The sequence below is a fragment of the Passer domesticus genome, chromosome 8 (genome assembly GCF_036417665.1).
Source record: "Passer domesticus isolate bPasDom1 chromosome 8, bPasDom1.hap1, whole genome shotgun sequence".
Classification (NCBI taxonomy): domain Eukaryota; kingdom Metazoa; phylum Chordata; class Aves; order Passeriformes; family Passeridae; genus Passer; species Passer domesticus.
The window spans coordinates 6,417,006-6,428,913 of NC_087481.1; the positions used below are offsets into that span (position 1 = coordinate 6,417,006).

Below are 11,908 nucleotides of genomic sequence, written 5' to 3' on the forward strand. Positions count from 1 at the left end.
GTGAGTGTGGATCTGCTGGAGGGTAGGAGGGCTCTGCAGAGGGCCCTGGACAGGCTGGATCCAGGGACCAAATCCAGCAAGGTGAGGTTGAACAAGTCCCAGTGCCAGATCCTGCACTTTGGCCACAACAACCCCTGCAGCGGTACAGGCTGGGGACATGAAAGGGACCTGCAGGGACTGATGTACAGCAGGCTGGACATGAGGCAGCAGTGTGCCCAGGTGGCCAAGAAGGCCAATGGCTCCTGGCCTGGATCAGGAATGGTGTGGCCAGCAGGAGCAGGGCAGTGATTCTTCCCCTGTGCTGGGCACTGGTTGGGCAGCACCTCGAGTGCTGTGTCCAGTTCTGGGCACCCTGTGGTGGGCAAGAGGAAGAAGTTTGTAGCAGGAAGTGTAAAGAAAGCCAAAGTGAATCAAAGGAAAAGCTCAGGGCAGTTTGGGGCTGGCTGCCAGGCAGCCCTGGCTCTGAGCAACAGCAGCTGCAGTGGGACAGGAAACTCCCAGCTGATTGGAACAAACTTTCTGGCTGACTGCAGAGGCCAGGACAAAGCTGAGTGGTTTCCCTGGTGTCCCCCAGCCCTTGCTGGCCCCAGGGGCTGATGGCATTTGTGCTCCCTCAGGTTCATGTCCCCACAGCAGCAGCATGAGGGTGCTCCTGCCTGCTCTGTGCAATGCAAACAGGGGCTCCTGAGCCAGTGCTGCCGTGGCTGTGCCTGCAAGGATGCGGCACCTGTGTGAGCTGGGGGAGAGGCCAGGGCTGCAGAGGGGGGATGTTGTTGGCAGCTCCATGAGGATGCTCTGGGACGCTGCCCTGGGCTGTGCAGTGCACTGGGGATGGATCAGCCCCTGCTCTGCTGCTCCTTCCCGTCTCCCCCAGGGCCCTTGCAGAGCCCCAGCCATGCTGTTTGCCCCCAGCCTACCCACGGCCAGCCTGGGGCTGCTCAGCCTGGGGCTTTTCTGTGCTGAGCATTGGCCTGGCCGTGTTCTTGAGAGAGCCTGGGCAAGGAGCCTGCAGCCCCCAGGGCCTGGCCTGAGGCGTCAGCGCTGCCCCAGCAGTGCCCATGGCCTGTCCCTGCTGCAGCCCCGGCACTGCCACCCCCAGGACTGTGCCCGGCCCCGAGAGCACTCAGGCCCTGCAGCAACACCAGGGCCACCAGGGCAGCGGGGCAGGGCCACGGCAGCAGCACTGGCAACACCAAGTGCTGCTGCTGCTGCTGGGCACAGCTGCTGGGCCAGCACTGATCTGCCCCAGCTCTGCACACAGACATTGCTGCTGCAGCTCCAGAGGAGGCAACAAAAGGGCATCTCTGCAGAAAACTCTGCTGGGAGATGCTTTAGTTTGTTTATAGCCACGGAGAGCACAGCCCCTCATTGACTCAGTCTGTAATCTCAGGGATGATGGAGAGAAAAAAAAAATGAGAGACTGGCACAAACACTGACATTTTTTTCTGGATAATATTAAAAACTTAAAGAAAAGGAACCTCCAAATTGAAACCAACAAGAAGTATCAAAGATGATTTTTATTACAAGTGATTTGCAGAAATCGGCAATCACTTTAATGTTCCTGAAACCATCCAGTCATCAGTCTCCGCACTGCAGCCTTGAGCTCCTGGTTCCTCAGGCTGTAGATGAGGGGGTTCAGGGCTGGAGGCACCACCGAGTACAGAACTGACACTGAAAGATCCACAGATGGAGAGGAGATGGACAGGGGCTTCAGGTGAGCAAATGTACCGGTGCTGATAAACAAGGACACCACAAGCAGGTGAGGGAGGCAGGTGGAAAAGGCTTTGTGCCGTCCCTGCTCAGAGGGGATCCTCAGCACAGCCCTGAAGATCTGCACATAGGAGAAAACTATGAACACAAAACAACCAAATGATAAACAGACACTAACAGCAATGGGCCCAAGTTCCCTGAGATAGGCTTTGGAGCAGGAGAGCTTGAGGATGTGGGGGATTTCACAGAAGAACTGGCCCAGGGTATTGCCATGACACAGGGGCAGGGAAAATGTATTGGCTGTGTGCATGAAAGCATTGAGAAAGGCACTGGCCCAGGCAGCTGCTGCCATGTGGGCACAAGCTCCGCTGCCCAGGAGGGTCCCGTAGTGCAGGGGTTTGCAGATGGACACGTAGCGGTCGTAGCACATGATGGTCAGGAGGGAAAGCTCTGCTGATATGAAAAACATAAAGAAGAAGAGCTGTGCAGCACATCCTGTGTAGGAGATGGTGCTGGTGTCCCAGAGGGAATTGTGCATGGCTTTGGGGACAGTGGTGCAGATGGAGCCCAGGTCGCTGAGGGCCAGGTTGAGCAGGAAGAAGAACATGGGCGTGTGCAGGTGCTGGCCGCAGGCTACGGCGCTGATGATGAGGCCGTTGCCCAGGAGGGCAGGCAGGGAGATGCCCAGCAAGAGGCAGAAGTGCAGGAGCTGCAGCTGCCGCGTGTCTGCCAATGCCAGCAGGAGGAAGTGGCTGATGGAGCTGCTGTTGGACATTTGTTCACTCTGCCCATGGAGTCTTGTCCAAGGAGGAGAGAGTGACAAGTCAGGGCTGACTTTGATGTGTGATGTCCAAGCCCTTTTTCCCAGCCCTCCCCCTGCTGCTCTGTGCCATTCAATTTTCCTTTTCTCATAGCCCTGTACCTGGAGCTCTGCTGGGATCTGGCCCCATTGCTGTGACGAGCAGGGGCTCTGCCCATGGACACCAAGGGGTCAGCTCTGCTCTGCAGCAGTGAGGTCATGGGAACAGGGACAGGGGCCAGTCCTGGGATTGGACTTCATCAGCCCAAACTGGTCCTGAGGCAGAGGAGCTCTGCTGCATCTCCTGTCCCAGGGCTAAGGAATGGTGACAGCCAAAGGCAGTTTGAGAGGGTTTCCTGCTGTGCCCAGGGAGATCAGAAAGAACTGAGCAATGCAAGAGCAGTGGCTGTGACTCAGTGAAGGGTGAGGGGAGCTGCTCTGTCACCGCATCTGTCCCCAGCTGCCATTTCTGAGATCCAGGGCAGTCCCTGTGTTCCCCTGGAAATCAGCCTGGCACAGCTGGGAGCAGAGGGACCCACAGCAGAGCAAACTGGCTCAGCCTTTCTCAGAGTCTCAGTCCCACTCTGGCCAAGGACACTCCTGTCCCCCAGTGTCCCCTGGAGGCAGCTCACAGCTTGGATGGCATCCTGAGGACACACCAAGGGTCCTGTCCATGGCACGCCTGAGGAGAGTTGGCTCATTGACAGCCTGCCCTGCCCAGAGCTCCCCGGGCACAGGGAGCTGGGACACCCCAGTGCTGAGCTCAGCCTGCACAGGAGGAGCCCAAGGGCTGGGCCTGACCCTGCAGCTGGAACTGCCATCCCAGAGAGCCCCTCAGCAACGCCAGGAGCACCTGGGCAAGGCAAGGAGAGAGAGAGACAGGCCTGAGGAAAAGCCTTTCCCTGCCCAGCCCTGCACAGCCCCTGCCAGGCAGCACCAGGGCAGGGCAGTGGCCCTCAGGCCCTGTCAGCAGGAATGGGCACATGGCAGGAGAGATGCCCTTCGTCTCTGGGGCTGCTCTGCCAGCCCAGGAGGGACTGAGGGCCCCGAGCCCCGGGCTGAGGGCTGTGCTGGCTGGGAGGAGACACAAGAGCTGTGCTGCTGAGGGCAGTGTCTGCCCTGCAGGGCAGGGCTGGCAGTGCCATATCTGCCCTGCAGCAGGGCTTCCCTCAGCACTGCCTCCCTCCCTCCCTGCCCAGGGCTCTGCTGCTGGAGCTGTCCCAGCCCGAGCTGCTCCTGTGGCCCCGGGCTCCTTTCCTGCCAGAGCTGCCAGAGCCCAGCCCAGCCCCTGGGCCAGCTCTGCCCTGCAGCTGCCCGGGGCTGCAGGGATTAAAGAACAGCTCCCCCAGCCTGGGCACCATGGAAAGGTGATGCTGGATGGGCCTGGAGGCTGGGGAGGGGGGGGGCACTTGCTGAGGTTCCCAGGAAAACTCAGGGTAATGGTTTAAGAGCCTCAGCCCCTCTTCTGCCCTGCACAGCTGAGTTTCCCTTGCCACCAAGCTGAGCCAGGGAAAAGTGGGAGCAGAGATTCAGGAAAGCAGAGACCCAAGCAGGAAAGCCCTGCCCTGAATGAGCTCATGAAAAGTCCCCTCAGGAATGAGCTGGGCGTGAGCTGGAGCTCTGAGCAGCCCTGGCCCACACAGCACCCTCTCCACTGCAGCAGGACCTGCCCTGGCAGGAGTCACTCCTTGCCCTCACAGCTCCCCTGACCTGTCCATGGGGAGCTGCCAGGCAGGCTGAGAGCTGCTCCTGGCAGGTGGCACATCCCCTGGGCTGGCCAAGAGCCCTGAGGGCTGCAGGACCTGCTCTGCAGGACAGCCCTGGCAGTCCTGGCTGCAGCCCCAGCTTCAGCCCCTGCAGCCGTCCCTGGCAGCAGGAGCCATCCTGCCCTGTCCCTCTCAGGGTGCCCAGGGCAGCCCTGCTCTGCAGCACATCCTCCTCCTCCTCCTGCTCCCCTGCCACAGAAAAATTGGTAGAGTCCTCCTGGCACATCCCCCAGGCTGTGGGGTGTGCTGGCTTCAGGAGATCCCTCCAGGAGCACAGGGGACATTGCCCTGCATCCACTGACTCACCATGTGGAGGTCTGTGAAGATCTTTCCCCCAGTGAAGTTTCAGCTCAATGACTTCCTCAGCCTGTCTCTGCCTGCCTCCTGTCCCCTCAGTGCCTGCAGGCAGAGCCCTCAGCCCTGCTGGGCTGGGAGAGGAGCTGGTCCTGGGAAGAGCTGTTCCTTTAAAGCTCAGCAGCACAGACACAGAACAAAGACTTTAATGACCCTCTTGGGACTTGGGTGTTGTTTACATCAGACTCAGTCCCTGAGAGAGCCTTCCAAAGACTTCTCCAGAACTCAAAGTTAAATTTAAACTCCAAAGTTTCTTGAAGTTTTAATGGGTCCCACTGAGGGACATGACTGAGAAAGTGTCCCCAGGTTCCAGTCAGAGCAGAACACTGGAGGCAGTGATGACAGCTGGGGACAAACAAGGCAAAGGTGTCTCTGGTGCTGAGTAAACCTGGATGTGTTTCAGGAATGCAAAGCACCAAGGCCTGAGCCCCAGCCCCTGGCCAGGCACGTCCTGTCCCTCCCTCCTTGCTCAGGGCTCTTCCCGGGATGGGCACTGGCATGTGGGGATGTGCAATGCCAAGGGCAGCACCATGGGGCGGCCCTGGCCAGGCTGCTGAGCAGGGACAAGCAGCCACCCTGTGATGTCACACATCCCCTTGGATGTCACACAGCCACCTGTGATCTCATACAGCATCCTGTGATATCACAGAGCACCCTAAGATGTAACACAGCCACCTGTGATGTCACAGCCCACTCTGGGATGTCATACAGCACCCTTGTTTTGTCACAGAGCCAATTCTGGGATGTCACCCTGGAATGTCATGCAGCTGCATTGTGATGCCACAGAAGACTCTGTGATGTCAGAAAGTTGCTTTGTGATGTCACAGTCTGTTCTGTGATGTCACAGTCTTCTCTATGATGTTGCACAGCCACCTAGTGATGTCACAACCCACTCGCTGATGTCACAGAGCCACCAGCTGTTACGTCCGGATCTGCTCTATGGCCTCATACCCTACTCCATGATGTCACAGACAGCTCTGTGATGTCACAACCCCCTCAGTGATGTCACAAAAACAACTCTGTTATGTCATGCTGCCACTCTGTAATGCCACAGCACACACTTTGACCTCACAGCCTGCTCTATGATGTCACACAGCCATGTCATGATGTCACAGCCTGCTCTGTGATTTCACACAGTCGGCTCTATGATGCTGTTGCTGCTCAGTGACCTCACACAACAAACTCTGTGATGTCATAGCCCAATCTGTGACCTCACACAGCCCACTCTGTGCTGTCACACAGCCCCTTGCTGACATCACAGCTGCTCTGTGCCTCTAGGACACAGCCACAGAGGTGCCGCTGTGACACAGCCCCCTCGGCGACATCCCCCAGCCCCTGCCAGTGCTGAGCCCCTGTCAGCTCTGGCTGTGCCCTGCTGGTGTCCTTGAGCTGCCCTGGCAGTGCCCCAGCCCTGCTGGGCTGTGCACAGGAGCTGCTCCTGGCCAGAGCTGTCTCTCTGCAGCGCTGCCCTTGCCAGGAGCTGCCTCTGGGCCAGGAGCCCGGCCCAGCTCAGCAGCACAGACACAGCACCAGGACTTTAATGACCCTCTGGGGCTTTGGTGCTCTTTGTGTCTGCCCAAGTTGGCTCTGTCAGGGCCTTGCAGCTGCTGCCCATCCCTGTGCCCTGTGCAGCCCAGGCTGTCCTACGGTGTCCCTGCCCTGCGCCTCTGTCCCTGCAGGCTGTCGTCATCCCCCGGCTGCCCCACCTGGCTGGCCCCTTCCTTTGCTGACAGCTCTGCCTCCTGCCTGCCTCTGCATGCCCACACAAAGCCTTGGCTTTGATACCAAAAGGGTTAATACAATTTTTACCCTGCCTGTGAACATCTAGCACAAGAACAAATCATGGAGGGTCCGCTTTCCCTGCATGCATGGTTGGAATAGAAGAAGACATCTGGTTCAAGAATGCAGTGATAGAAAAAGGAAGGACTGAAACTGGGAACTTGGGGTGGGTTTTATGGAAATCAGTAAATTTTAATACCCATGTCTTGCTTAGACTGCAACCCCTGGTGCGAGGACACGAGGCTTGACTCCATGTTGATCAGAAGGCTGATTTATTATGTTATATATTATACTAAAATGCTACATTACAACTATACTAAAAGAACAGAGAGAAGAAGATCAGAAGGCTACAAAGACAAGAATAGAACAGGAATGAATAACAAAAATCCTGTGACTGCTCACAGCCTTGGCACGGGTGGCTGTGATTGGTCACTGATTGAAAACAATCCACATGAACCAATGGAAGATTCACCTGTGGCCTTCCACAGCAGCAGATAGTTATTGTTTACATTTCTTTCCTGAGGCTCTCAGCTCCTCAGGACAGGAAAAATCCTAGCAGAGGCTTTTTCACTAAAAATCCTGGCAACACCCATGTAGCAACTGTATGTAAACAATACAATTGTAGAATTATGTGTCACTCTAAGGTTAGGAGTTACCTCCTTCTTGACCTCAGGCCTGAATAAATGATGCTCTCTTAAACACCAAATTAGTCTTCAGTATTCTGATATTTTGGACATTTGGTGACAGCAGAGGTTCACAGAACCAAGGAGCCAGCTGTGACACTTGGAACCTCATGGAACAAAGGGTCCATTGTGGTGCAGTGGAACCCCATGGAAGCAAAAGTCCATTGTATCAGAGCAAGGCCTCATGGAAGCCAGGAGAGCATTGTTGACAGTATGGAAGCTCCTGGAACCATGGGGTCATTGTCAGAGTTTGGGGCTGCATGGAACCAATGGTCCATTGTGACGCTGCAGAGCCTTCTGGAATCAAGGGGATCATGTTCTGCAATGGATCCTCGTGGAACAAAAGATCCACGGTGACACTGCAGAACTCAGACCATTATTTACAGTGTGAAAGCCCATTGAACCAAAAGCCACTGTGACACAGCAGGGCCACGTGGAGCCAAGGGGCCATTGAGACACTGAAGAACCTCATGGAACAAAAAGTCTATTGTGATGCAGTGGAACCTCATGGAATCAAAGGTCCATTTTTACACTGGGGGGGACTGTGGATCCAATGGGACCATGGTGACACTGCGGTGCTCTATGGAACCAGGGGGCCATTCCGATTCTGCTTTGCCTCATGGAACCAAGGGGCCACTACAACACTGCAGAGACTTGTCAAACTAAGGCAGCCTTGTGACACTGGGGGCACCTTGGAACCAAGGATCCATTGGAATATTGTGGGGCCTCATGGAATAAAGGAGACCGTTATGACCCTTTGGAACCAAGGGTCATAATGGAACCACATAATATTGAACCAAGGGTCAATTGTGATACTGCAGTACCAAGGAGATCCCTGTGACACTGCAAGGCCTCATGGAAGCAAGAGGGGACAATTGTGACGCTATAGGGCCCAATGGAAGCAAGGGGCCAGTGTGACACAGCTGGGCCTCCTGCAGCCATAGGGGCCATTGTGATCCTGAGGACCCCAAAAGAACCAAAGGGGCCATTGTGGCACTCTGCGGCCTCATGGTACTAAGGGGGCCATTGTGTCATTGTGTAGCTTCATGGAACCAAGGAAATCATTTTGACACTGCAAGGCCTCGAGGAAGCAAGCAGCCATTGTGACACTGCAGGGCCCCATGGAAACAAGGGGCCAGTGTGACACTGCTGGGCCTCGTGGATCCAAGGGAACAGGTAACACGTCTGGTTGGCTAGGCCTACTGGCTCAACTAACCTTGGCATGTTGAAGGTCTGTTCTCATGTGCCCCTGAAACACTGGGGCTCTGGGGTTTCCTTTTTATGGAAAAGAACCATCTGTCCTGCCCAGGCACCCATGGCCAAAATTGGTACTTCTCCAAAATTCACTGTATGCAAGGGTTTATCCCAGACAAAAGCTGCCAGGACAGACTGCTCTGGCTGGCTTTGGCTTCTGGTGGTCACCTCTGTTCTGCCCTGAAACACTGGGGCTCTGTCCTTTCCTTCCTATGGAAAAGAAGCATCCTCCTTCCCCAGGTGGCCATGGCTGAAATTGGGATTCCACCTCCAAAAGTCCTATATCCAAAGACTGCTCATCCCAAAAGCTGCCATTACAGACAGCTCTGACTGGCCTTGGCCTCCTTAGGGCCAACTCTTACCTGCCTTCCAAACACAGGGGCTCTGTGCTTTCCTTCCTATGGAAAAGATGAAGCCATCTCCTCCAGGCAAAAAGGGCTGAAATTGGGATTCAACATTCAAATTTCAAATATCCAAGGGTTGCTCCAAGACAAATCTGCCAGGACAGACAGGTCTGTCTGGTCTTGACCTCTGATGACTGCAGTTCATCAGTGGCCAGTGGCGCTCAGTTCCATTGACAGGACACGGCTCTGGACGCTTCCCTTGGAGCATCTGCAGGGAGGGAACGCTGGGGCTGTCACCGCTGGGGTGTCACAGACAGGCACGGTGAGGTTTCCTTTCTGTGGAGACCATTGTGACCCTGAAGGGCCTCATGGAAGCACAGGGCCACTTTGACACTTCAGAAGCAAGGAGAACAGTATGACACTGCAGGCCCCCACAGAACCGAGGGAACATGGAACAGGTCTGGCTGGTTTGGCCTCCCAGGGGCCTCATGACAGGTGCAGATGATCTTGGAACGCTGAGTGCTGCCTCTCATCAGCCCCTGGAGAACTGGGGCTCTGTGCTTTCCTTCCTATGGAAAAGAACTGTCCGTCTTTCCAGGTGCCCGTGGCCAAAATTGATACTCCCTCTGTAAAATTTACTGAATGCATGGGTTCTCACAGCTAAAAGCTGCCAGGACAGAGAGCTCTGGCTGGCCTTGGCCTCTGGTGGTCACCTCTCATCCCAAGGATGCCCTGAGGAAAGAATTTGGACAGGTTTGACTGCTGGAACATCAATGAATCATCCTCAGAAAAACAGAGATGCTCATGTGATCATAAGTGTCTTTTTTTCCTCATGGCATATCATGCATGAAATGTTATTTTCAGCTAAAAATATTATTATTATCACTCTCCCAGTGTTATCTGACACAAATCACCTTGTCTACATATGGATCCAAGTAACCTATATAAGCAAACACAAGAAAGAATCCAGCAGGAATTATTTGTCTCTGCTTCCATCTGTCCCATCTCCTCTGGAACTGGAGGTCCAGACCCACCACATGGGAGGGCTCAGGGAGTCACAAGCTCAGCTCCCACACAGAGACCTTGCAGACCCTGGGGTGCTCTTCTTGGCCCCTGCCCGCTCAGCCAGGCTGAGATGGACATGGATGCTTTCTGGGGCAGGCTCTCTGAGCCCAGCCCAGCTCCCTGCAAGCTCTGCCAGCTGCCCTGAGCTCTGGGCAGCACCAAGGGCCTCTCCCCAGCCCAGCCCAGCTGGCTCTGGCCCCACAGCTCTGCTCAGCCCAGGCTGCTCTGGCCACTGGCCCCACGGCCTCAGCCCCTGCCAAGGGCACAGCAGCAGCTGCAGCTCACACAGGACTCAGCCCAGCCATGGGGGAAGGTGCTGGGCCAAGGCCAAAGGAGGCTCCCTGCCTGCCCTGCTCCCCTCTGGCTCAGGTGCTGAGAGCTCTGCAGCCCCTGCTGCCATCCATGTGCCCAGGGCAGCACAAGAGCCCCAGCCTTGGGGCCCTCAAGAGCTGCTCCTGCTGCAGGCCCAGGGCCCATCCCAAAGCTGGGGCAGCCACAAAGCTGTGCCCACTTCTGTTCATTGCTGCTCTGATGGGGATGGATCCCCAGCCACTTGGAGGTTGCTGATGAATATTACTGCTCCAGAGGCCTCTTTTTTTCTTCAGCTCTTCAGTTGAGGAATTCAGTGACAAAGACTTGTAAACATTTATGCAGAACACCTGAACAAGAAAGCCCCTGGGAATAAATTATGTTTCTTTAATTCTTCTGTGATTAATTTTCACATTTAAGAATGAATTCAAAGTGAATATGCTGTATTGGAAAAATTGCAGAGAGAACTGTTTTGTCCTCTTTTGTTTTCCTGTTTATAGATTGATATCAGCAATGTACAATTGATATTCACCCACAGAGCTCCTAATGCAGTCTCAATAGATCTGAAAATCAAGACCACTCACGGCTGAAAATCAATAACACTCTGTCCCCCCCTCGTCCTCACTATTTCTCTCATCCAACCCCTGGCACTCCTATGGATCAGGAATGGTGAGACCAGCAGGAGTAGGGCAGTGATTCTTCCACTGTGCTCAGCACCTCGAGTGCTCTGTCCAGTTCTCAGACCCAGAGATTAGGAAGGACATGGAGGGGCTGGAGTGTGTCCAGAGAAGGGCAACAAGGCTGGGGAGGGGTCTGGTACACAAATCCTCTGAGGAGAGGCTGAGGGAGCTGGGCTTGTTTATCCTGGAGAAGAGGAGGCTCAGGGGAGACAAGGCAGTGTCAGGGCACAGGTTGGACTTGATGATCTCCAAGGTCTTTTACAACCTTGTTGATTCTGGGATTCTCTGAAACCACCCTTGGGGCAGTTGCAGGATGAGCCCTGGGCCTCCTCTTCAGAAGCTCCAGCAGCCCAGTTCCCTCAGTTTCTCCTGCCAGCCCCAGAGCCCATCCTGTCAGTCCTGCAGAGCCTCTGCAGCTCCTCCTCATTGCCCAGAACAGGGAGCCCCACAGGCAGACACAGCAGCCCAGATGTGCCCCCCTGGCCTGGGGTGCCTCTGGCAAGGGAGCAGCACCAGGCACTGCAGGAGCCTGCAGACAATTCCTGCAGCACTTGGAGGATGATCCTGCTCCCCAAGGGACATTCCCATGGTGCCAAGTCAGGAACTGCAGTGGGGAGTGGGGCCAGAGAGGAAAGGGCAAACAGGGATGGGCTGTTTGCAGGGCAGGGAACAGGGCGTGGCAAGAGGAAGAATTTGGTACAAAAACAAAGGGGAAAAAAAAGCAAAGGTGAAGCCAAGGAAATGCTGAGGGCAGTTTGGGGGTGGCTGTCAGGCAGCCCTGGCTCTGAGTAATAGCATCTGCAGTGGCACAGGAAACTCCCAGCTGATGGGAACAAACTTTCTGGCTGACTGCAGAGGCCAGGACAAAGTTGAGTGGTTTTCCTGGTGTCCCCCAGCCCTTGCTGGCCCCAGGGGCTGATGGCATTTGTGCTCCCTCAGGTTCATGTCCCCACAGCAGCAGCATGGGGCTGCTCCTGCCTGCTCTGTGCAATGCAAACAGGGGCTCCTGAGCCAGTGCTGCCGTGGCTGTGCCTGCAAGGATGCGGCACCTGTGTGAGCTGGGGGGGAGGCCAGGGCTGCAGAGGGGGGATGTTGTTGGCAGCTCCATCAGGACGCTCTGGGACGCTGCCCTGGGCTGTGCAGCACCCTGGGGATGGATCAGCCC

General features: G+C 55.6%; 1 protein-coding gene across 1 annotated transcript; it reads right to left on the bottom strand.

Moving 5' to 3' along the window:
• Window positions 1-1,552: 1,552 nt before the first annotated feature.
• Window positions 1,553-2,485, bottom strand: LOC135305557 (olfactory receptor 14I1-like). Its single transcript, XM_064429291.1, has one exon. It carries the CDS (start codon window positions 2,483-2,485, stop codon window positions 1,553-1,555), a length of 933 nt encoding a protein of 310 aa, XP_064285361.1.
• Window positions 2,486-11,908: the final 9,423 nt, after the last annotated feature.